Source organism: Dromaius novaehollandiae, chromosome 9 (genome assembly GCF_036370855.1).
Source record: "Dromaius novaehollandiae isolate bDroNov1 chromosome 9, bDroNov1.hap1, whole genome shotgun sequence".
NCBI lineage: Eukaryota > Metazoa > Chordata > Aves > Casuariiformes > Dromaiidae > Dromaius > Dromaius novaehollandiae.
In genome coordinates this window covers 10,373,769-10,397,500 of record NC_088106.1, presented here as the reverse complement: position 1 = coordinate 10,397,500, position 23,732 = coordinate 10,373,769, and the positions used below count along the sequence as shown (strand labels likewise).

Genomic DNA, 23,732 nt, shown 5'->3' with positions numbered 1-23,732 from the left:
TCTCTCCTCAGGAAAGCACTGTCTAGAGAAAGCGCCTTATAAACTCATGGATGAAAAACACCCCTACAGCTTTCTCCTATGCTTGTTAGACTTCTGCTCTTCTTGCGCCTCCCCCACCTTTTGCCATCTGCTCTGCTCAAATTTTCCCTGAGACCTGACAACGTGGACATGTCACTTGTAATCTGTAGGTAAGAAAGGAAAAAATTCTGAATCTGAAGCTGCAGTATGCAAAGGGACCAGAGTCTATCTGATAGAAAGCTGATTTAGGCCTTGATCCTGCAATAATCTCTGTGTGGGGGAAACATAAGAATCAGGAGCTTTATTTTGAAGAACCAATGTTCACTAAAATTCATTATGTCATTGCAAATAAAGGCTTTATTCTTTCCAGTTTCTTGGCTACAACTTGTGCAAGCTTATTTTCCTAATACTTAATAGAGTTTCAGAACACAGACATACAAATTTCAGCATCAATATAGACAAAATACAAATGTCAAAAATGAAAACTCAAGAGTAACAACAATCAGTGTTAAACAAAAAATAACACAACAGTCCTGGTAAAACATAAGTCAGCGTTATTTCATTACTCTTCCACAAAGAAGCATAATCAAGGACAAGACAGGTAAAAAGATAAGTACTGAACTGAATCTCAGAGATTATTGAGAAAGAACACATCTGCATCTGAATTTGTATTCTTTAGATCAGCTTTAGGGAATTTTGTAAGTATCTTACTTGCATTTACAAGTAAAGGCCCCTCCATCACCTTCCAACAATCTTATCCGTGTTTCTACTGAGCCAGGAAGTTAAATAATGCCCACAGCCACTTAGAAGGATTCTTTTATAATTGTTACGAACGCAGATATGCTACACGCGATACCTACCCACTTCGTATTTGGTGTCAAATTACAGTGAAATCCTGCTTTGTTTGCTTTAAAAAACAATTCTTACCCAAGTGAGAGAATCTCAGTTTATAATTAGTGTCATCCATGCTATGCTTTAATAATTATGATTATCAATTTAATGACAAAGTGATGCTACTATCACCAAGCTAATTTAGCCACAGGTAAGACAGTGCAGCATTGTATTCTGGTACAGATGTTTAGGACACAAAAAGACAATGGAATCTCAAAAAAGATAAATGAAAAGAAAAAAGAAGAAAAGAGGTGGGGAACATATAATTGGAAGACTGACATAGTCAAAGAAGATGGAATATGGGCAAAAAGCAGGAAAAAGGTTTACAGAAAAAAAAAAAAAAAGGAATACAGCAACATTCCCTTCCTAAAATTTGTTTTACAATATATATCTTAAAATAGAAATATGTAATAGTCCTAAATCTGAGAAAGATAAAATGTTTAAAAATGCCTAAGGAATTCTCTATTTTGGTGCCCCAAGCTGAGAATCTGCAAGCCTCCAAGCAGCTTGCTAGTTCAGCCCCTGAACCCCCAGGAGCAAGTGAAGGTTATAGCCTCAGACAACAGAAAAGTGCTAGGATTTGGTCAGCTGTGCATACAGCAACTACTACAGTATATAATCATGATTTTCATTTAAATGTTTAGCATATCTATATAAAGGTTTATATCGATATGTAACAGTTACATCATAAAACTTCTGGAAGAGCAGCTCCTTCTGTCCGAGTTTGTGGAAGATACTGTTAAGAGAAAGTGGTAGATTCCTGGGGCAACACTCTGCCCTCCTGGAGAAGTTTACGTAGGTCCTACATAGCACCTGCTTGGGACAGTCTAGGAAGATAAAGCTTCCAAACAAAAAGTGAGCTTCTATTTTAACGACTGAGTGGAAGACCTAAAGGTAGAGGTAGGATAAAACTCTTGACAGATGAAACTACAAATGCTTCAGGATTTCTCTGGAAAATAAAAAGGGGACAGTTTAGAAACAGAATGGACAAAATAAAAGGTTATGTACTCTAGCTGAGAGTATATTTCTTAAACACTTAATAACCTTGCCTTGCTTTTGGTTCCAAACCCAGATATTCTGTGGAAGGAATAAAAACTCTTTTGTGCGTCTATTTCCTTTGAGTGCAGTCATTTTCCCCTATGCATGATCTTCCATATAACACAAAGTTGACCAATATGCTCGAAAATGAACTAATCGAGCAAACAGAACAGAACTTAGATTTCTGAAAAACTGGAAGCTCGGATGGCAAAAGAAGGTACTACCAACTTTTTTTGTGGCGAACACAAATAGTTTTGCTCCTGTGGAGTTTTCTACGTTCTCTGGCTTTGTTTGACTTTGATCCTCCTCATGATGCCTGGCTCCTGGTTCCTATAAATCAGCAGTGGTAATAATTATTATTTCACAGGCATGCCCCTGGCCACCAAGGTGATCATAAAAGTGTAGCTACATGCTGTATAGCTGTAGTAGTTTGAAGGATCAAGGCTTAAAAAACATGAAGCTACCTGTTGTGTAAGAAATAGTCTTAATATCTACATACAGAACTTGCACAAAATCAAGTTACAGCATTTGGCAAGACTTCAAACACTGTTTGCCAATAGGGATATCTAGATAATCAGTTTCTGGAAAACAAAACCCATACATTTTTAAAAATTCATAAATCTTACAGTTTCAGAAATAATATATCACAGCTCTTATCCTTCAAGCACTTGTGATCAAAGCTACTCAGACATGTGTTTACAGATCGTGTGCTTCAGCATGCACCGATGCAGCACTCAAAGACGCAGTCCCGGTCTGCACGGTACACAGGTTTCCCGAGCAGCAGAGAAGGAAAACGAAGCAAATCTGGGCTAGCTTCAGAGCAGCTCTTTACAAACACAGGCACATAAAATTTGTTTTAATTCTCATACTGATTTGGAAAGCTTAATGGCAGCAGTTAGGTACTTTGACCTGTGGAGAAAGACGGTAGCTGACACCTATCACCCATATTAAAGCAGTAAAAGGACTGGTAGTGCTAAGGAAGGGAAAGCAAATGTTACTGCCTTTAGCTGGCAGATGGTAGAAGAATATTTAACATATCATAGACCTCGTAGAAGCACAAGGCTGTTAAAGAAGCCCTGAAAACGGACCACATTCACAGCATGGTAGCAGTTCCCCAAATCTCCTCTTTCTCAGCAAACGTGGCATTTTGTAGCTCTGGCTTTACGTCAGTGTTCTTCATCCTATATAATGTGCTCACACTGATGTACAGTTGGTATACATCTAGTACACCCTTTAGCTGTCATATGGAAACATAAAAACCCTCAGAGCACTGAGAAGAGATGAGGTCTGGATTGTCTCATGGAGCAAAAAGATGTATAGTATATGTTAAAGGAATTTCACATTTCATTCACAAATGTTCTGTTAAAAATTGTTTCCTCTATTTCCACTTCCAGGTCAGCCTGCTTTTAAGTGTGCAGTAAAAACATATACAGGAATTTCAGTGCTTTCTGGAAAGGAAACCACATACAGAAAAACATAAATAAATACCACTAGCTATTCTGAAACATGGGAGTCACCTTACTGAACTTCATCCTAAAGGATATATGCATTTATATAAAAGCTATAGTTGGTATTATAAATGCATATGTATTCATAAACTCATTTAATAACATGATTCTTTACACTGGTGACACTGAGACTATCTGGGCACACAGAATAACCAGGAAAAGGCATAGGAATGTACGTATGCTTGATGTTGTGCTTTAATGTTGAAAGTTCCCAAACTGTTTAGAACCACACGCTCTGCTCATAAAGCTTCAAAAAGCAGAAAGAAAAATAATCTCATGCAGTATTTAAAATGAAGGAGTTGTTTTTAGAAGTCTATCTCCCAATAACATAACTAAGAATATTCCTTGAAACGATGGAACTGAAAAGGTGTGTTGTTACAAAGCTGTGTTATGTTAAGATATGCTTTGAAACGGAGCACAGGACATAATTTCAGGTTGCTAGCTAGGCGCGCTGGAGTCCATTGGTAACCATTTAATTATAATAGCACTTCCTCTAGTTTGCGAAGCCCTACATTTGACTTTTTTCAGACATGAATATTGCAAACCTACCAATGCTACATTGCAACATTTCAAAGAATGGTCAATATGCAGACCCTAATGTATTTGGATTTCTATTCATCTGAATTTTGTTTTCTAAGAAAAGAAGCGACCCCCCCTTTCATCCAGTTAGCACAACAATCAAGAGTAAATTTTCTATAAATCAGAGGACCATTCGACAACAGCATTTCTCATACAGAAACAAACCAACCAGAAGCTGGTATCAACACCTACCAGTGTGCCTACTAGCTTTAACACTGACACATTGGGAAAAAAAAAATAAAAGCATAGGCAGAAGAACATCTAGAAGCCCTGCTATAGGAGAGGGGTTTGCAAGAAATTCCCGGTGGAAGAGCAGCATACAGAAAACCTGTGGGAAAGCATGAAATCAGAGTGCAGGGGGCTGAGGGTGTTCAGCTTGTCCATTGTACTAGAAAAATGGTATGTTTTAATTTTTTTGGTCTCAATATGACCAAAGTTATGCTACTGGAGAAAAAAAACAGGAATGAATTACAGTTTTTGTATGTGCGCAATCAACAATTTACGGTTAGAGGTGCAGACTGTATTCTGTCATGTGCAAAAACATATTTTATATGACTTTACCAGCCTGACTAGCATGAAGTTATTTTAGTCTTTTCTAAAAAAAAGAAATTCATACTGAAGAAAAAGCCCCAAAATATAAGTAATAGATTTGTGCTAGCTCTCTTCCTAGTTCCACACTTCCCATTTTTAAAATAAGAATTTTAGTCAAAATTTCTCCTGGACTGAGATCCAACATATTACAGAAAGAAGTAATCCAGATAGCTGGTTAGATACCATAGGAGTGTCACCTTTTATATACTTTCTGGATAGCAGAAAGAAATAATTCAAAAAATGTTTCGGTATCCTGTTGTTTTTCACTTGCTAGTTCCCCTCTCCATATCTGAAAAATTCTTACAGGCTGGCAGGGGTTTTGTGCTCTGCGGTGAATGGATTCGATTCCTTTATCAAATATAAAAGTTTCCTTTATCGAGTATAAAAGTGTCCTTTTATTTCCATCTCATGAAACACAGGAATGCTCAGTGCGAGCATCCTAAGCAACCAAACCTTTTCTTCTGGCCTCTTCAAAAGTGAGCAGGTTATTTTCTTGTAATGTTATTTGGATGATGGAAGGAAAGAGAGGAGGTGGAAGTGACCACCTCCAAATACTATCTCAGAAGATATTAAATCTTGAAATTTGGGGGGAAATTTTAGGGGGAAAACAAGTCAAACTTAAATTACGACATATGCAAAGTGAACTCAGTACTCATAAAAGGTATACAGAAAAAAAGAAAAATTCTATCTCCCACTGCGAGAGCCAGCAAAATTACAAGTGTCTTAACCAGTGGTCAGCTCGCATGCTGAACTGCTTGTGATGGAACTTGCGAGTCCGAGGCCTTACGCAGTGAAAATGTAGCATAGTCTTCATATCCATCACTGGATCCTCTAGGTGCTCACAAAGACTGTAACACTCGACAGGAATTTAAGCTATTAATTTCTGCAACTAGCTATCAGAGAGTAGTATTTAGAGGTACGAGTTGTGACCAATTTGAAGTAGTAACTTAGAGCTAAAGGTTGGCAAGTTTCAATGCTCAGTTATGCAGTTTTCAAAACCGTGACTTTGTAACAGAAATACAGATGGACACGCCACTATTTTGTTGCGTATGACACTGTGTTATTAATAGATGACACTATATTATTCATAATATTCAAATACAAGTACCAGACCTGTAATTGTCCCTCATTTTGCAGTAATCTTGAGCAATCAAATAACTGAGCTTGTCCATCTGGAACCAGTGCCTTGTATTAAACGTACCCACGGTGCCCGAGTGGTCAGTGCCGTGTCCTGACAGCACAGCAGGGAAGCCACCATTAGAGCATGGATTTTGGTGATAATGCATCTGGAACAAAAAGGCTGAGGCAGGAGCATGGCTAAGAGTAAAATGGGATGGTCGGAGAGAGGGAGAGACTGAATTACCAGAAATAAAAGAAGGGAGCAGCAAGGATGAAGATAGTGTTTTTTTAAAAAGTAGGCTTAAGTTTAAAATAAAATGAAATGGAAGACATGCTTTAAGAAGGATAGAAGAAAAAATACTGCAGAAAGCGTGTCTGATGTTTGAGAAGGCTCTAGATCAAGAATGAAATCTCCTATTTACATAAAGAACATGCCATCTATACAGGCAGTTTTATAATGCCGTACCACTGTGTTTTCTTTGATAGAAATTACTGTTGAAGAGCAAAGATAAATCCCTTCTAATCTCTGTAAACCCCCAATCAGTGCCAGTTTCTGTGACAGATTTTGTTACATTATGTTTAATAGTTCAGTGCAGATTTCGGAGAACTTCACCGTTTGGTTCGGGATTTGACGCTAACAGAAAGGTAGGTTTTCTGACATTAAGTAGCGCTCACACAGTTCATTCTGTGTTCAAGTAATCTACAGTTGGCTTTGAAACTCTTAAAAACATGGAAATACTATACTGGCTTTGACTAGTGTTCATTACAAACTTGCAACGTTCACATCCAGCCTTCACGGTGGTGTCCCTCCACAGTCACCAAGCCTGTGTGGTGCCAGCCTTGTGCACACTGTACTTGTAAGGGTGACCGCTTACCAGGAGGAGGGAGGCGAGCTAACCCGGGTTAGCCGTCAGGATGCCGAAGTGGGGCTTCTCAGCTCTGCGCTGACCGGGAAGCGGAGGAGCCTGGCGCTAGGTGACCGCGTCCTTCACCGCTTCAGGCAGACATGCTGCAGCACAGGTACGTGACTGCTCTCAGTAGGCTGGACAGGAGCAGTTGCAGGGATGCTACAGAGCCTCACAGTGATCATAAAAACTGATTATGGTCAAGACTGAATTGAAAATCTTTTTTTCTTTTTTTTTTCTTTTTCTTTTTTTCTTTTTTTTTTTTTTTTTTTTTGTAAGCTCTCCAAATATTCACTCTACAGTTCAGTCCTACACCTCCTCAGCCCCCTCCTGCCAACAAGACGCGGCAGCTGCACGACACCAGCCGAGAGCCTCTGTGAACCGCCTCCATCCAGCCCGGGCTGCAAATACGCCTGTTCTCCACAGAGGCTTCCCCGGGCCACCACGGGCAGCGCCGCCGCCCTCCTCCCTGCCGCTGTCCTGCCGCCTCCTCTGCGCCACAGGCGGCAACGCCCGCCCCGGCCCCTCACCGCCGCTCCCGCCTCTGCCCCGGCCCCGCCCCGCCCGCCGTCCCCAGCGCCACCTCCCCGCTCCCCCCGCCCCGCTCCGCTTTACGACAGCTGGTGGCGGCCTTTGCGGCCGGCCCTGGTGCCGTACGGCGATCCGCTGGGGCCGTGCGCAGCGCGTCGCGTCGCGCCGGTGCCCCGTCCGTGCGCGCGGGGCGGGCGCCATGGTGAGCGCGGCGCGGGCTGGGTGCGCCCGGCTCCCTCCGCGGAGGGGGCGCGGAGCGCGGCCTGCACTTTCCTCCGGGCCCCCGGCGCAGGTCGCGGCCGGCCTCCCCGGGCCCCGTAGCGCTGAGGGCCGGCGAGGGAGCGCGGCGGGGCCTGGCGCCCCCGGGCCTCGGCTCCCGCCTCGCCGCGGCTGCCCGGGCCTAGCCCGGTGCTTGTGTCGCTGTGCTTCGGCTTGGTCCTCCCGCGGGGCGGCCTGTTCGCCCGTGCCCGGTCCCGGTTGCCGTTTGCTCGGGATTTGCCTGGCCCCTGAGCCCGTGTGCGAGCAGCGGGACCGCTCTGCCTGAGGCAGCGGAGCCTCAGTAAATCTGTGACTGCTGTTTCTCTGGCTGCGTTGTTGAAGTCAAGCAAGTCCTTGTGTGTATATTTGTTCAATAATAAAGATAGGGGGGTTTAGTTTTCTTTTTTCTTTCTTTCTTTCTTCTTCTTTTTTTTTTTTTTCCCGTTCTGGTTAGCAGTTGCTTTTATTTCTTTTCGTTGTAGGCCAGTACGATGGTAGCAGTTGGCCTGACCATAGCAGCAGCTGGATTTGCAGGTTTGTCGGGCATGTGATGGTGCTGAACGTGCAGTTGTGCTTCTCATTGCCTGTTTCAGGACTGATGAATTTTAAGGTAGTTGGTATCATTTTAATAGCTGATGCAGGATGCTGTTTTGGGGGAGGCTGTACTGAGAAACCAGGCGGTAATTAAATAAAAGGTCAAAATCTGTATTTTTTTCTTATGTCACAAAATAGCTTTATTCCACATTCTAATCCAAAAATTACTAGACTGAATTTCTACATCTTATAAAACTTGATTTCTAAATACTTGTCTTCTTAAACACTAATTTCTTTAAGGTCGTTATGTGTTAAAAGCTATGAAGCAAGTGGAGCCACAAGTAAAACAAGCACTTCAGAATCTACCAAAATCTGTAAGTTTTTATTTATAGCATCTATTCTTAAAAGTTTACTCAGTGAAATAACTACAGACTGTTTTGTCTCTGTATAGCATTAATGGATTTTCTCCTAATACTAAGCATAATTTTGTCAGTAATAATATTATTCATCTCAGTGATTCTAATGGTGGTTGATTTAATAGAGAAGTTGTTTTGGCAAGTGTTACTCAGTACTTGTTAAATAATGATACTCCACTTCAATTGAATTTCTTATTACTGGTTCAAAAAAACTTCACAATATTCTCGGAGACTAAAAAGTCTAGGGCAACGATGGATTGTTTTGCCCAATATAGTTTGACTTACATAATTATTTTTGTTAAATTAATGCATCTTCCTTTTCAGGCCTTCAGTGGTTATTACAGAGGTGGATTTGAACCCAAAATGACTAAACGAGAAGCAGCTTTAATACTAGGAGTAAGGTAAAAGGAAATTTTTTAGATATGTAGGGTACAGAGGAGGATATGGTGTTATCAAGTTGCTGGCCTGGCTTGAACAGTACTTAACTGTCGATGCTTAAGACTGTCCTATGCCCAGCTTCCCCTGGGAATGTGCTGTCCTCCCCCCTGCCACCCCCTCCTCCCACCGGTCAGGAAATTTGGGGTAGACTTTGGGGATTTTCTATACTTATCTGGGATTCTTTGCTGTATGGCAGCATGCTTAAAGCTAAATGCAACTGGCCTGCCATACATCTACAAGTCCCAGGCACGTTCATGAGCCACATACAGGTCCTGGTAATCTGCCATTTTCAAGCAGTCTTGGGTTTGTTCTGTACGGGGAGCTGGTTGTGCTGTTCATGGTTATGTCTGCTGTTCCTGATGAACTTCAGATCCAGTGGGAAGGTGGCTGCACGCCTTGTATGTGTAGTAAATTCATCACTTCCAGAAATCCCTGGAGACAAATATGGTAGCTATCTCTGTCAAAAATTAAGTCTAAGATGAAATACACAAGTTTATCTAATAAGATAATTAGCAGTGTAGTAAGAACCGTTTATCCTTTAAGGCAATTTCCAATTGGATGGTTCGTATTCAGAATTGTTTTTTAAATAAGCTTGTTTTAAAAATTTTGAGTTTTTTCCCCCTCAGGAGCCTTTGGAAAGTTTCTAATGAATAGAGTTTCAATAAAAATGTTACAACCAAGGTCTGTTTGTTTTCACCTGAACATTCACGTTGAGGATGAATTCACACAGGCACTTGGGAGAGCAAGCCCTCTCTGGGATCGATGTTGCAGTGTTATGGTTACAAAGTTTACTGTGGGATTTTGCCTTTGATAGCTACTTCTGCAAGATGCTGTATTCTCTTAAATATCAGTGGGAGCTAAATACCAGAACCACTCTCAGATATTGCAGTCTCAGGACAAATGTTACTGATTTTAAAAGGAGCTTAGTTGCTACCAAAATGATCTTCAAATATTTCGCCCTTGGAGATCAGAAAAAAACTAAAAAAATAAGGCCAAGTGTGAGTGAACATTCCCCAGCTTATTAGACCATCATAGAATGTCTTCTTCAGATGTGTGGTATTTTGGAAAAACCTTAGAAACCCTCTTCAGGATTTATATGCTATACATCAATAATAGGAAAAGAAAAACATAAGCTACAAAGTGTATGGGTAAGAGGTTCCTTCCAAGGTTTATAAGGTTCCTTCAAGTCATTCTTTTTTTCTTTAAACTAGTCCTACAGCCAATAGAAATAAAATTAGAGAAGCTCATAGGCGGATCATGCTTCTGAATCATCCAGATAAAGGTAAGTAAAAATGAGTCACGTTGCTCACCTAATACATGTTTTGGCCCATATTAATGGACCCATATGGGGAATAAATATGGTTACCTTGTCTGCTTAAAAAAAAAAAAAAAGAGTGAAAACAAATCTTAGTGTTTCAGTCCTTGTGGTTTTGGAGCATATTTTTGTATTTGCTTGCTTTAAAGCAAGCACACAAAATTCGGCAGGTCAGCTTGTTACTTGCTCTATCTTCTGTGCATATCAGATGAAAATATGATTTGCGTGTTAGAATGATACTTAAAATCACATTAATTCTAGATGATAGACCAGCATATGTTTGTGCATTTTCTCTATCATGTGAGTTTCTGTTTGGATTCATTGGAGAGTCTCTGTAAATAACAGGTAGAGAAGTGGACTTTCTGCTACTGTTGAAGACACTAAACATACTGTGAAGTTTTGCTGTTTGTGATAGTCCGAAGGCTCACAATCTAGTTATGCTTAAAGTTAGTAACTTAAGTCATCCATACCTGTTTCTAAATTGTTAACTTCAGTGAGTCAGAATCATGTATTAGTGCTTGGCATTTAACTTATTAATGGTCACTTGAAAGGTAAAATGGCTTCCTTTAAAGTGACTGACTGTTGAACTTCATTTCATGCCCTAAAATTCAGAATGATCCTTGAGATATGCCTTTTTATAGCTAGTATCTAGCTGAAGTTACTTTGAAGTTAACTTTATTGAATATACATAGACCCTAAAACTATTTACTCAAAGATTCTTATGAGCATATTACATGTTTTACTTGACCAAAATAAGTTAAACTAAAGCTTTCAACTAAATTAATGGACAAATTCTAATACATGCTATAAATCTGTGCACCTCATGGTCAAGTATGATTTTCATGCATCTGCATTGTGGAATCTATTTCAATATCATGATAAATCATCTCTGTATCAAATACAGAATTAGTTCATCAGTACAGCAGTGGTTCCATACTCTGACCTTAAATTTGAGAGGTTTGTCTGCACAGTTGCTAATTTAACACTTCTGTATTCACAATTTTTTTTCATGCTAAGTTATTAGTGACTAATTAACTCATGATTGATAAAAAAAATGGAGAATCAACACTCCATTAAAATGAAAGCAAGAACCTAACAGGAATGAGTTGTATGCATGATTAACTACTGCAGGCATTCCACATGTAAATAGACCTGGCTTCAGTCATCATGCAGTTTGTTCTTTAACTTGAATACCTTCCAAACAATAGTCACGCCTTTTTGCTGCATAGTGTAACACTAGTAATGACACACAAAGAAAGGGTCATTTTTTTCCTCTAATGTGATATGAGGTTATCTTTCTTCTAGGTGGCTCTCCATATGTGGCAGCCAAAATCAACGAAGCTAAAGATTTACTGGAAGACCAAGCTAAAAAATGAATGTAGGAGACAATTCAGTGGGTTTCTTCATGTAAATGAGTATTTTTGATAAATGACTTAAGGAAAGTTGCAATGTTAGTCTTTGACTTGATATAAATTAAGCTTCGGGGAAAAAAAAATGAATCGAGGGAGATATTCCCCCTCCTTGTCCACTTAGTCACTTTTGAGGAGGTACATGAGGGAGTGAGGCTTGCAGGTTTTTTTAAAGCTACTCTTTGGTTGAAGTAAAATCTACCATTCAGCAGTATTTTCACACTGTAAAATAGCAGTAGCTTGGACAATTATTCTTGCATGTTATCAGGTACACGTAGGTTGACATGCTGTTGACCGAACTCTCATTCAGCTAGCTATGTTTCAAGGTTACTTTGCTGTTCTTCAGTATACCAAAGTTAGCATATGCTAAGGATACTGATGAAGAAGGTCTTCAAGAAACAGTTTTGTGGGAGTGGTGGGAGGGAGGGAATCAAGGTGTTATTTGCACAGAAAGAATTAGCATAGATACATGGTTGGTTCTAATTCAAGAAATAAAGTATTAAAAAACTGAAAGTACTCAGTTGTTGTGCCTTGTGAAAACAAGGTTGGTTCAGCTACTTTGTGTTACTGATGATCTGGAATGTGCCAAGTTTTCTAGTAACTTTCATTTTTTTTAATTTTGTAGTGTTTGATAAATTATAAATTTGTAATATAAATACTGTATTTTATACATTATCTTACACTACAAAGTCAGAATTCACATACTGAGGTTTGTATTGATATTAATTAGGAAACAGGAAGTCTTTATGTAAACCATTTAAGATGTCTGAGCTTTTATCAGGCTACAAGGAGCCAAATACACATCAGCAGATGTTTTCCTGTTTATCTGAATTAGTGCCAAAGAATTGTCATTCTCCAAAAATCTTATCAATCTTTTTGCAACTGAGGTAAAATTGCTGTATAGCCTATGTTATAGCTAACACCATCTGTAAATATACACATGGGATTTCAGAACTTTCCTTTCTCCTTTCTCCAGATTTAATATAATAAGCCTGTGTATTTCAACCAGAATACTGCAACTAAGTCTTGTCTCCTCTGTGTGAACTTTGCCTTTGTAGCTGTGTTACTGTAGACTAGTTATATTCAGGGGATAGTATTAAAAAAAGGGGGGGGGGAGGGTTACACGTATTAAGAGGATCAAATCAGTAACACAGAGTAGAAAATGCTTAGAAACTACAGAAAAGAGAGATAACTTAGGTGCTTTACTACAGAAAATGAAGTAGAAAATAGATGGGGGAGAACCAGAGCATTGCTATGCAGCAGGTTCAGGAGATGCATCTTTCAAGGTATATATAGAATTTGCAAACTACTTAAGTAAATTCTTTCGAACACAATAATGCTGACCATTTTCAAACATAATTTTAAAAATGAGGGGGGGAAGAGTTTCCTCTATTCTTGTGGTACCTATTATCTTTCAACAGGCTTATGCTCACTTTAGAGCTATAACACTTAACTGCATTTTTTTCCTCCCTGAGGAAACACTGTCAATGAGTCTCAGTGCTTTTAAGTCATACTGAAAACTGCACATCTCCTTAAATGAAATACAATACAAAAAAATGTTCATTTGTGGGCACCAGTAATGAGCAGCAGTAGTCATAGTTTTAAATTTTTATCAACTCACTTCTGACCAAATCAGGTAAGATTTTTTTCCTTCAAGTTTGCACAACTTCAGCTCTACCTGTGTTTTCTCTGGCTTCTTACAACATCTTTCTTGCTTCCCAGCTTCCCCTTGCGCTTTCCACCTCTTGTTCTTGCTCATGTATCTGAAGAGATTTGTTAGCATGTCATGCATCTAGCTTCTCAATTAAAAAAACTGTATCTGTTAATTCCTACGTATGTTAGTCAGGTTACCCAATTCTCCAAGATAAAAAAAGTATGTTTTTAGATGTATTAACTGATGTTTTACAGCATCACCATAAAGAATGCAAGGTGAGCGTGTTAGAAAAATCCCTCTGAAAGAGTTAAAGGTTCAAGCTGCCTGGCAAACAAGTTTCAATAGTGTTAACAGCTTGAAAGTCTTAAGTAAATAGTAATTTAAATTTCTAATAGAAACAGTCAACAGATGGAAGATCAAAGTTTATTTTCTTTTACTACCAGCATACAAAAAAAAAAAAAACATATTGCACATCAAACAACCAAAACAAAAATAAAAATACTCTACTAAGGACTAACATATGTAGTTTATACAGAATAAACTTTCTGGAAATTGATCTTTTCAGTAGTTCAGGTTATGTCTTAATGGACATGACTAATTCAGCTTAGTGTTAACTAAAGCTATGTTTGATTTTTAAATACTGTACAGTTTAATAAATAAACCAAACAAAGCCTCAATGTAGAACAGTCACTGCCAATGTCACCCAGTATCCCTGCAGATTATGAGAATTTAACAAATGTATTCCAGTGGTCTGCAGATTTTTCCTCTACATACAGCATTTAAAAAACATGTATTAAAACAGACCAGTTTCCAGACTAAACTAATGGAGAAATTACATTTCAGTGCAAAATATTTTAGACTGCATTTCTTTCTAGTATTCCTCAGGTGAAGAAGTGGTTGCATATTATTAAAAATGTAACAAAAGCAGCTAATGCTTTCATAAAGAGTATTATGTTAGGGATCCCCCTCACATCTTTGCCATATTTTGAAAACAAAATAACGTTTCCTATAGCCAGCAATTTTGTTTATTTAAATGTTACATATACTATCTCAAGGCACATCTGATGATATATTTATAACACAGTAGGTGTCAAAGTATGTTTAACATATGATTTCTTCAGGATCCCTCCCCTTTCTGTATTCCAAAATGGAGGAACTGAAAGTGCGGTGTCAAGACTGGCGATCCGTATTCTATCTTTGGCAAGCTTATACAAGCACTATTTTAAATGTAATGTAAAAGAACTGTAAACTAGGAACTTCAGTTTATGAAACACCATTCAGCACTGCTTCTTCCTGATTATTTCCCTCCTCTTGTACGGTAACTTTCTTTTCATCAGGAGTGTGCTGTAGTTTAGAAGGCTCATCCCCAGAAGTTGTAGCAGGACCATTCACTGCCTTTTCAGAAGGGCTGTTTTCATCAATCACATCTTTTGCCTTACAAAAGAAAACAAAAAAATATTAAAATTCCAGCAAAAAAAGATACAGAATATAACAATTTCACAGCAGCTCCCCCAGTGTCTTTGCAACAGGATACACCTGTTGTCTACCTGTGCCCATATCCCACCATTATCTCATCATTTATAGGATACTGAAGTATCAGACCCTTTAGAGAAAAGCAAACAAAGGTAACTTTGAGACAGCATACCCTTGAGAATGTTTTACTTCACAATTCCTATTTCTTTATGCCAATGAAGAAGTTAACTTAAAAGATGAGTTTTATACTGTACATAGACTTTTAATGGGGTAAGATTAGATTTTTGTTAATCAAATACAAATAGACTTTCCTCATATTTTGCTAAGCTCTGGAATAACGTGGCAAGAATTCTGCTTTATTCAGTTTTGAATATTATTTTTAATGACAGGCAATACCATTTGTTCCTTTTAAGGGTAAGAGATTTCAAATATAAAATCTTTGCAATATTAATTCTTTGCAAAATAGTTTGTACAAGTCACTAAACTGCTCCCCAGTTTCCTCTATCTATAAAATGCTTTTAGGGTTAATTCTCAAGACTCAGCTAGGGAGACTGGTGTTAGTTTTCACATTTTACATTGTAATGCTACATCAGTCAATATATTATTCTAGAATAATGACCTCTAATTTTAGCATTACACTGGTTACTAAAAATCTGCATCGATATTCTACAAGTCAATGCTCAATTGTGTTTTCTCTTTGCCATTTTTGCTTTTAATGATTTATTTTTGAACAGCACCATCTGTACTCAAGCCAAGCATTTCTTTACTGTGTTGCATTGCTGCAAGGGAAGAGAGAAACAAAGGAAACATGCATTAAGATAACCCCTCTTTCTCTTACCGCTTCTTTCTTGGTTTTGGCTAGCGTCTCCTTTGGAGGGTTTCTTTGTCTACTTTGAGATTCGGCTCGTGATATATAATCAGCTACTGTTACTGTTCAAGGAAAAACGTACAGATGACACTGAAGTTAGAAGTCTAATTTAGCATTCAGCATCATACAACTTTTCTGCACAAGTTATGGTATAACTGGGAAACATGTTACAAAAGGCCTTTTTCACACTTACAGCATCAGCTACATAGTGAGGACTGTTTTGTTTCCATCAACAGATTTTCATCAAAATCAGTGCTAACAGGTAATAATCTGAAGGCAGAATCTTAAAATAAATAAAATGAGATAATTCTGGTCTAACTGTATATCTTGTCTTATTGGAAAAGGGGGGCTTTCTATACTGGGTTTGGAAGGCACTTAAAGACATCAGACTGCACACTCTTTAGACTGTGTTCATTACTGGAATTTTACTATCCTGAATAATTTCACACTAATAAAATGAACGTAGGTTAAAATACAAAAAGAATTAGGGGAGGGGAGGTTCAAAGTATGGCATCACTTACGAAAAAGTAGCATTCAAATCTTTGTTACTTCATGAAGCAATCACCGAGAGAACTCACCCTCCTGTTATTCAAAAGGCAATCCACATAGTCAGCTCTGGCTTACAGGTGCGTGGATTAAATCTGATGTGTGAACAGATGCTCGAACTGGCTCTGTATGAGCTAGCTTGTATTCAAAAGCAGGAGAGCCATGTTTGCATGGCTATGGCTAGACTTGCTGGACTCTGGCCAGGGGTTTTCTGATCTCTTTTCTTCTTATCACCTCAGCGAACGTTCTTGTAGACAGGGTTTGTCTTATCCCGCCCTCTCATAACCACACCAATTGAGAGTCAACTCTACTTTTAGAATACAGAGTACTACAAATTCAAATACACATTCGTATTTTTGATCAGCTAAAGCATATTAGACTTGGCAAGCATTATCTATTGAGCAGTACAATCGATTATATTTAGTATATCATGCATTCAGGTGAACTATTTCTCCGTATTTAACAATGATTGTCTAAGAGACTTGTACTGGCATGTAAAGTAAAACACATGATTTTTGTTAGACTAATTAGACTCTACAGTTGGATCCCTGCATAATTGTTGAGACCAAGCAAGTTTCTGCATTTAGAGAAGTAGTTCTCTAAAGTGGCGTTCTGCACTCAACTCCTCTAATATAAAGACAAAATATGTTTTACACACATGGTGTAAAACACCAAATCTTAACATTCATACTTGCAAGTATGAACCTAAAACGTATAGCAACAGAAGTCAATACAACTAAATGACTGAAGTACATTGTTAGGTTTAAATACTTGCTTATATAAAGAAGCTTTTCACTAAGTCAAAATAACTGAATTTTAATAGCATTTAGGGAAAAAGAAGTCAGTTACTCTTCTGTTCTAATTGTGCTCGCTTTCCACTTATTAAAAGTTTACAAACAGATTAGATCAGTGGAACAATTTTCCCAAAGAGTATAGCCTTAACTACCAATGCTCTTACTGTTGTATTTAAAGATATTTGAGAACCATGAAATGGGCAGAAGAGACAAGAACTCCACTTTTGGAGGTTTTGTTTTGTTCCTAAGCAAACACTTTTTATTTTAAGCAAAAGCTATACCATAGCTTTTGCAGAGATGACTAGCATCTCTTTACACTTCTGGCTAAAATTAGTTTCTCAAAAGTAAAAGATAAAATCATCGTTTACTTTTTTGATTTTCTCTTTACAAACTCCCATCAGTTTGTTACAAAACTGTGGAATGCTGAAAAGTAACGAGCTACTTTTTCTTAGTTTTAGTTGTTGTAAAGCAACAACTTTTTTTCTTCCAAGTCAAATGCTATATGAGAACCACAGATGAAAGGAAAACAAGTATGGGTCAAGTTTTGAGGCTGTCAGCCTAGAAGACCTTCTGTTACTAGTACATGACATGTATTTACAAACATTTTCTAAAACACACATTATATTGAAAATTAGCTAGTTCACCTTTAACATTTGAAGTGTTAGTGCACACAAAGAAAATGCAGCAAGCCACAACAACAAAAAATGGAAAACATGCAATTTCATTTAAATTACTCCTCCTTCCCACCCTCAATTTGTGGATGTTCACAAAAGCCAGAGACTGATAGCAGCAGCTTGATACAGGCACAGGACTGGCAGGTACCATGTAAGTTCCCTCACACTGCTCTGCCAGGGCACCTACATCCTGCCACTCCAACTCTTTGCTTCTCAGCCAGTGCTGAAAAGCTCATGTCACATTCAACGCAAGTGCACAGATGCAAGTGAGTGCAAAACATAAACCTTCATATAAGTCTTGATCCTGGACCACTGAAGTCAACAGAAGTTTGACTATTGACTTTAATGAGAACTGGATCAGAAGCATGAATCATATTTCCAAGCAAAAAGTTAGACATTAAAAATTAGTTTCATTAGGTTATACATTTTTATAAGTTTTCCTAGTATAAGAAATGTCTTTCATCTTTATCTAGTAGTCTTATTAGTTATTGAGTAACCTTTTTATATTATGCAGCTATATATATTACATGTAAAACAGCAAACACAACATTCTTTCATGCTTTTGACCTGATATTACCCACAGCTTCACTCGAATTACCTGGCTGTCTATCTTCTGCCTGACCCCTGAAGCGACGCCTGCGGCTACGATTGCGTCGCTGGGGTTTTTTGTCACTATCATCTGCAATTGCAAAGTTTACCATGAACTATTTCTGATGATGATTAAAAAAAAAAAAAAAAAAAAAAAAGTCTTCAGCAGTTTCAGGATGGGGCATTTAAAATCGCTTCTGTTAAAAAGACAGGCTAAAAAGACAGCTAAATAAGACAGGCTGGAAGTCAAATATAATTTCATACTGAAAGCATACCAAATAATCTAAAAACTAGACTTACTTTTTTGCTCCTGGCTCATTAAAACATTTAAGTATATGCTTAATGACCTCAGATTTCCTTGATTAAATTGGTAACTACATGTCAAATCCTAGCCACACAACCCTTGCAAGAGAAGCTTCTACACTACTAAGCAACTGACTGTGCTCTTGTCCCAGTGCATATCAAGAGGATTTACTGAGGGAAAGTACTTAAGCAAAAGCTGGATAGAGACAAACTAACAGCTACTTAAGAAGCCTTCTTGAACTGAGACTGAGGCTAGCAAGGACAAAATAGCACACTGATCCAACAGTACTGTGTTTCTGAAAACAGCAGTACTAATTGGAAACAAAAAATATTGGTGTATCCTTCAGACAGTTTTTACAAGAGACATGTAAGAACAGTAGCGCAGTTCAGTAAACGAGAACTCATGGCAGAGCCATGGAGGTAGGAATTTTCCTTCAATCAACAGATTGCAAACTTTACCTTAACAGAAACATGATTCTGCACTAGTAAAAATAAGTTTTGCTAAACTTACATGAACGTCATACATACCTAAACCATTCTCATTAACAGAAGCTGTATCAGACTCCGTCATTCCATCCATTAGAACAGCATCTTCATCAGTCCTTCGTCTGCGTGACCTCCTACGACGGTTACTACTGTGGTGAGATTCACTAGCATCAGTATCCACAGTCTGGTCTGATTCTGTGTTATCAAGTAAGCTGTAAGGATTGCTGTCCGGATCTTTAAGCACTAAATGCAAAAGGAAAAGTTTCCATCTAAGACACTGTAGTTACATATAACTAATTTCCATGCTGACTTAACTCTACATTTCAAAATATAAAAGCATTTTACAAAAAGGTGTAATATACAAAACCTCAGTACTTACGGTTTCATACTGCCTTCTATCTGACTATTTCTAGAATCCAGCAGTATATATTCTGAGACACTAGTGTGGCAATCACTATTTCATCACTACAATTTCCAAAGGAAACAGTTAAAGGACTTTTGCTTAGAACCGGTTAACGTGTAGGTTAGTAGGATGGTACTTTCGACTACTATTAAAGCGCTATGAATTGGCAGACAAATTCTGATAAAATGTTAACTTCCATACTACCACTTCTTTGTTATTTTGTATCTAAACTCAAGCTTACATGGAAAGGTGACCATAAATAAAATGCCAAAGATTTATAACCTTTAGTAATATCATTATCTGTGTGTAACAGAGGAAGGAAATGGAGAAGATCATGATTAGAACACCAACAAATAGAAATCTAATTACATAGCGTACAACAAACTATCACACAATTCTACTGAAATTCAATATATTAAGATTATAATGTAAAAATGGAGTATTTTAAAGTAGTGAGAGGTTACACAGGAAGCTGCCAGGAACAAAAACTCAAAATGCATTTGAAACACACTACCAGAGCTAATGGACGACTTGCCACCGCGAGGTCCGCCACGTCCCCGACCTCCGGATACACTGCGTCCTCGTCCTCCAGGACGCCTTCTATTGTCACGTTGATGTCGGCTCTCTCTGTCATCTTCTCCTGCCAAGGACCAGTCACTAAGTTCATCTTTCCTCTCAGATTCTGTTTCAGAGGGATTAGAGAGCTCAGAGTTTGTACCTTGTACAAGAAGAGAAAAGAAAACTCAAGATGAACATGAAGTTTGGGATCATATTCTGGTTTCACATCCTCAGAGAAGTTTCTTCAACCGGTACGACTGGTTGTATCATAGATATATTTTTATATGTACATATAAAACATAGAGCATAGGCAACTTAGGTTTCTAAGATTCCTAAATCTGTTTGTAGTAACATGAGAAATAAAGGCTCAAAGATAAATAAAACTGTGCAATTTATGTACATAAACAAAATTAAGAGAATTAAATAATATCTTCTTTCTTTGTGTATATACTGGAGACGTTTGATACAGTTTCTGGACTTCTGTGAAATTCCCAAGGACAACTTTGCCACCTTACAGCTAATGGATGTTGCTAAGCAACCTCTTCTAGCTATTTTAACACTGCTTCAACCATTTAAATAACATACATAATACCCCATCCTTCCTGAGCAACAAACCCCAAACAACTTTGTACTACTTAAACTCCAGCACCTGCCATTTATTTTAAGCATTCAGAAACTCCCCCAACTAAGTATTTTGGAATATTTACGCCTGTATGGTTCTGACATGCAACACTCTCCATTTGGGTGAAAAAAAAAGTTTTCCAAATGAAAGTACACACACCGTGTGTACATAAATAAACTGAAGAATATCTATTACAATTTAGTCAAACAATTCATTAGGAAAAGCTAAAATTCTAATGCATTTTACTTTGCATTATCATCAGAATATACCCAACAATCATGCCACAATCTTTTAAACTACAAACAGCAACAGACTAAGCAACTCAAAAGCAGCATTTGTCAGATTTTGTAACAAAAGTGAGCTATGTATGCACAGGAGTAATTTATTCTATTCAGTAAATAGGTGGTCTAGTAAACAGGAGAAAAAAAAGAAAACCAAAACCTATTTATTTTGTGAAACATTTCTACATTCCAGTGCAGACTGTCCTTACTTGGGGTGCTGCTGCTGAAAAGTTGACATTCACACCTCTAAGGAAGTAAGCAGCAGTTGCTTGTTAATTTAAAAGGTCATCAGAATACTTCACTAAATCTTAAACCAACAGAGTTAGTTCCTGACCAAAACACAAACAGAATTCCAAGAAAACTTTGTACTGCCGTTTTAAACAATTTTAATTAAAAAAAAAAGTTTTTGTAAGGGGACTATGATCACAGACAATTTTTTTTCCTCCTCCTCAACCAAAATAGATTAAATGCAAATTCAGATTTTTTTTTTGTTTGTTTGTCTGCTGGAGAGTATCTGTAGTTCTTACATAAATGCTCTCAACTTTGTATGATATAACTATTGTTGAAGGACATCTTACTAGAGTTCAGTTGCTTTCATTTTTTTAATTTAAAAATTTTAACAAGAATGTAAACCTAATTAAATTTTTGAGTTAAGTGAAAATAAAATTGCCATTTTAAGTTTTCAACCTTACCTTCACTCAACTATGTTGAGCATTAAGAAGTCTACAAAGAGTTATGGATTCAAGAGTATATTCAGTACTCAATAGCTGTCCTAAAATTCAAGAAAACTCACCGTAACCGGATGTGTAACTGGGGCCTCTGCGACCTCTCCCTCTTCCACTATATGATCTGGAACCTTGTACTGAGGAGAGAGTACTCTCGTCAGTTGTGTAGCCCTTTTCTTTTTCAGGAACTCTAGCGGAGGAAGGTCTGAAACCCATACCAATCTGACGCAACTGTTCATCAATCTGAAGCCTCTCCAGTCTTAGTTGTTCTACCTCCTACATAAAAAGAAATTAAAACATTGCACTGCTGATAAAAACAAAAATGCCATTCCCTCCCCCCCCCCCAACGTAACATCATCCATCCAGTCCTCATAAAAAACAATCACCCTTTAGGAGAGTCAACACCACCAGCTGACTGGAAACAACAGAACTGAATGATCCTGCAGTACCTACACTTCTGAAAAAGTCTCTAAAACTTTTCTCTTATATCATCGTGCTGAAAGACTGTTTTTAAGATTACTATTACCTTTCTTAACCACGTTTTGCCTCACATTTTCAAGTCAACTAAGATAAGCAAACTGACAAAGCAGCACTGCTCAAATAAATTCATTATTTCTGTCAAACCAACATCACAACTCCATACGAAGCCAACTGATTTTGATGGATAATTGTTTTAATAAAATGCTACATGCCTTTTGATTCAAACATATACAACAGATTTTCACATGCCTTATTACCAATTACTAAACTGTCCTCCTTGGTAGCTGTCAAAGTTGTACAGATACATACATAGGTACAGTCAAGTTAATGTGTTACTATTAAATATTCCATCCTACACTAACAAAGCATTAACCTCACAACAACCTAACACTAACGTGAACAAAAAAATTGCATAGTGCTTCTAAAATCTCACATAAAACAACGCTCTTCATAGTCTAATTATTTCAACACTAACAGTACTAAGTAACCATAATCACGTAATCAAAGGCCTATGTAACACCTATGTGCAAGGGAGGGTTCAAGGCACTGAACTTTAGTGCCTGATTTACGGATGAACAGTTTAACAACTGCAAACTCCACTGAAGCTAAGAGTCTTACTACTTCAAACAAACATTTCCTCTATAGCTTCTTTTTCCAAAATATAGAATTAAACACTTACCTTTAGATAGGCAATGTGGTATTCTAAAAGAACTTGGACATTTCCAATGCTTTCTTTAGTACCAACAAATACAAATGGTACCATTCCCTATAGAAGCAAAATGCCAAATCTTATTTTCAGAAAGAGCAGTATCATCAAAACAACATAAATGTTCAAATTACATAAATGACTGCAAAAATGAAAGATACTGACTGAATCTTGGTCTGCATCAGAGATGCACTAGAAACAGCTCATAAATTAGGCAGAAAGCAGGGCATGTATTATGTGTTAAGGACCTAAGACTGTCTAGAAGTCCCAGCAACCTGCTCTGGCAGTCAAGATAACTTGATGCATGTTGTCTACATCTCGCACACAACACAGTCACTGCATGGGTTTCTATCATGGCAGGTGCACAGAGGCATCGAGTGAATTCCCATAAAATAAATGTCCAGTGGTCAACTAAACCTTACAAGAAAATTATTTCCATCTTATGTTTTCATATGCTTAAAATGTAAATATTTAAAGTATCAATCCCGTATTAGTTATGCAGTTACAGTACATGAAAGAGAATTTTTTTTTGCTACTAAATGCAAGATTTCTTTTTAAAAATCTTTCTTGAATTATGTTTCATATAAAATTTACTGGAAGATGCCAGTCAGAAAAGACTTTAAAAACTGATGTGTCTCTATATCCATAGAGAAGTTATAAAGCTGGCTTTGTTAAACAATCCACGAGCATGGCTCCATCCCGCTATGCAAGTCACAGACACCTAAAACACCTCAGCTAGTTTTCTGTCCAAGTCCTAGTGAACAGCAATTTAGTGCTTTTTGTAACACGGACATCACCACCATTATATGTTAGCCATGAAAAAAATGCCACACAGACCAAGATGCCTATATATGAACTGCATAACGATGCATAGATGAAACGCTGATCCCATTCCAACGTCCTAAGTTAGCATTAGAAATTTTCACTTTCTACACATATTTTGCTATGTTTTCTTTTTGTTAAAGAATGCAACATTACTGGTTTCAGAAAAAAAGCCGAAATATAACTATAGGAAGAAAGA

The 23,732-nt window shown here is 37.8% G+C and overlaps 2 protein-coding genes and 1 long non-coding RNA gene across 10 annotated transcripts in view; 1 reads left to right on the top strand and 2 right to left on the bottom strand.

Annotated features, from left to right (window-relative positions):
- Window positions 1–7,189, bottom strand: part of LOC112980169 (uncharacterized) — a 296,130-nt gene extending 288,941 nt beyond the window's left edge. The window contains exon 1 of the long non-coding RNA XR_010390460.1: window positions 6,620–7,189. This is a non-coding gene — a long non-coding RNA (uncharacterized LOC112980169). The remainder of the gene's footprint in view (window positions 1–6,619) is intronic.
- A 61-nt stretch (window positions 7,190–7,250) lies between these two features.
- DNAJC19 (DnaJ heat shock protein family (Hsp40) member C19) lies at window positions 7,251–11,590 on the top strand. Of its 3 annotated transcripts, none has more exons than XM_026094774.2 (6): window positions 7,251–7,382; window positions 7,921–7,972; window positions 8,273–8,346; window positions 8,713–8,789; window positions 10,038–10,108; window positions 11,447–11,590. In XM_026094774.2, the coding sequence occupies exons 1-6, from the start codon at window positions 7,380–7,382 to the stop codon at window positions 11,515–11,517; spliced, it is 348 nt and encodes a 115-aa protein (XP_025950559.1). In that variant the 5' UTR covers window positions 7,251–7,379; the 3' UTR covers window positions 11,518–11,590. The 3 variants fall into 3 exon arrangements, with proteins under 3 accessions (XP_025950559.1, XP_025950561.1, XP_025950560.1); XM_026094776.2 differs by lacking the exon at window positions 7,251–7,382 and adding an exon at window positions 7,534–7,779; XM_026094775.2 differs by lacking the exon at window positions 7,251–7,382 and adding an exon at window positions 7,534–7,794.
- A 2,023-nt stretch (window positions 11,591–13,613) lies between these two features.
- Window positions 13,614–23,732, bottom strand: part of FXR1 (FMR1 autosomal homolog 1) — a 41,426-nt gene continuing 31,307 nt past the window's right edge. Inside the window, exons 11-18 of one of the 6 annotated variants that reach the window (XM_064516652.1) lie at window positions 22,685–22,771; window positions 21,744–21,801; window positions 21,594–21,662; window positions 19,854–20,057; window positions 18,979–19,179; window positions 18,158–18,238; window positions 15,516–15,607; window positions 13,614–14,638 (exon numbers count right to left, since the gene is read on the bottom strand). In XM_064516652.1, coding sequence (XP_064372722.1) covers window positions 14,468–14,638; window positions 15,516–15,607; window positions 18,158–18,238; window positions 18,979–19,179; window positions 19,854–20,057; window positions 21,594–21,662; window positions 21,744–21,801; window positions 22,685–22,771 — 963 coding nt within the window. In that variant the 3' untranslated portion in view covers window positions 13,614–14,467. Of the gene's footprint in view, window positions 14,639–15,515; window positions 15,608–18,157; window positions 18,239–18,978; window positions 19,180–19,853; window positions 20,058–21,593; window positions 21,802–22,684; window positions 22,772–23,732 lie in introns of all 6 variants that reach the window. The other 5 variants (XM_064516653.1, XM_064516649.1, XM_064516650.1 and 2 more) reach the window with 5 other exon arrangements.

What these genes read in the sequence shown, in the direction of transcription:
- DNAJC19 (XM_026094774.2), top strand. An exon ending in AGCAGCAGCTGGATTTGCAG is followed by an intron (nt 7,973 to 8,272) that starts GTTTGTCGGGCA and finishes AATTTCTTTAAG; the next exon opens with GTCGTTATGTGTTAAAAGCT. An exon ending in GCTTTAATACTAGGAGTAAG is followed by an intron (nt 8,790 to 10,037) that starts GTAAAAGGAAAT and finishes TCTTTAAACTAG; the next exon opens with TCCTACAGCCAATAGAAATA.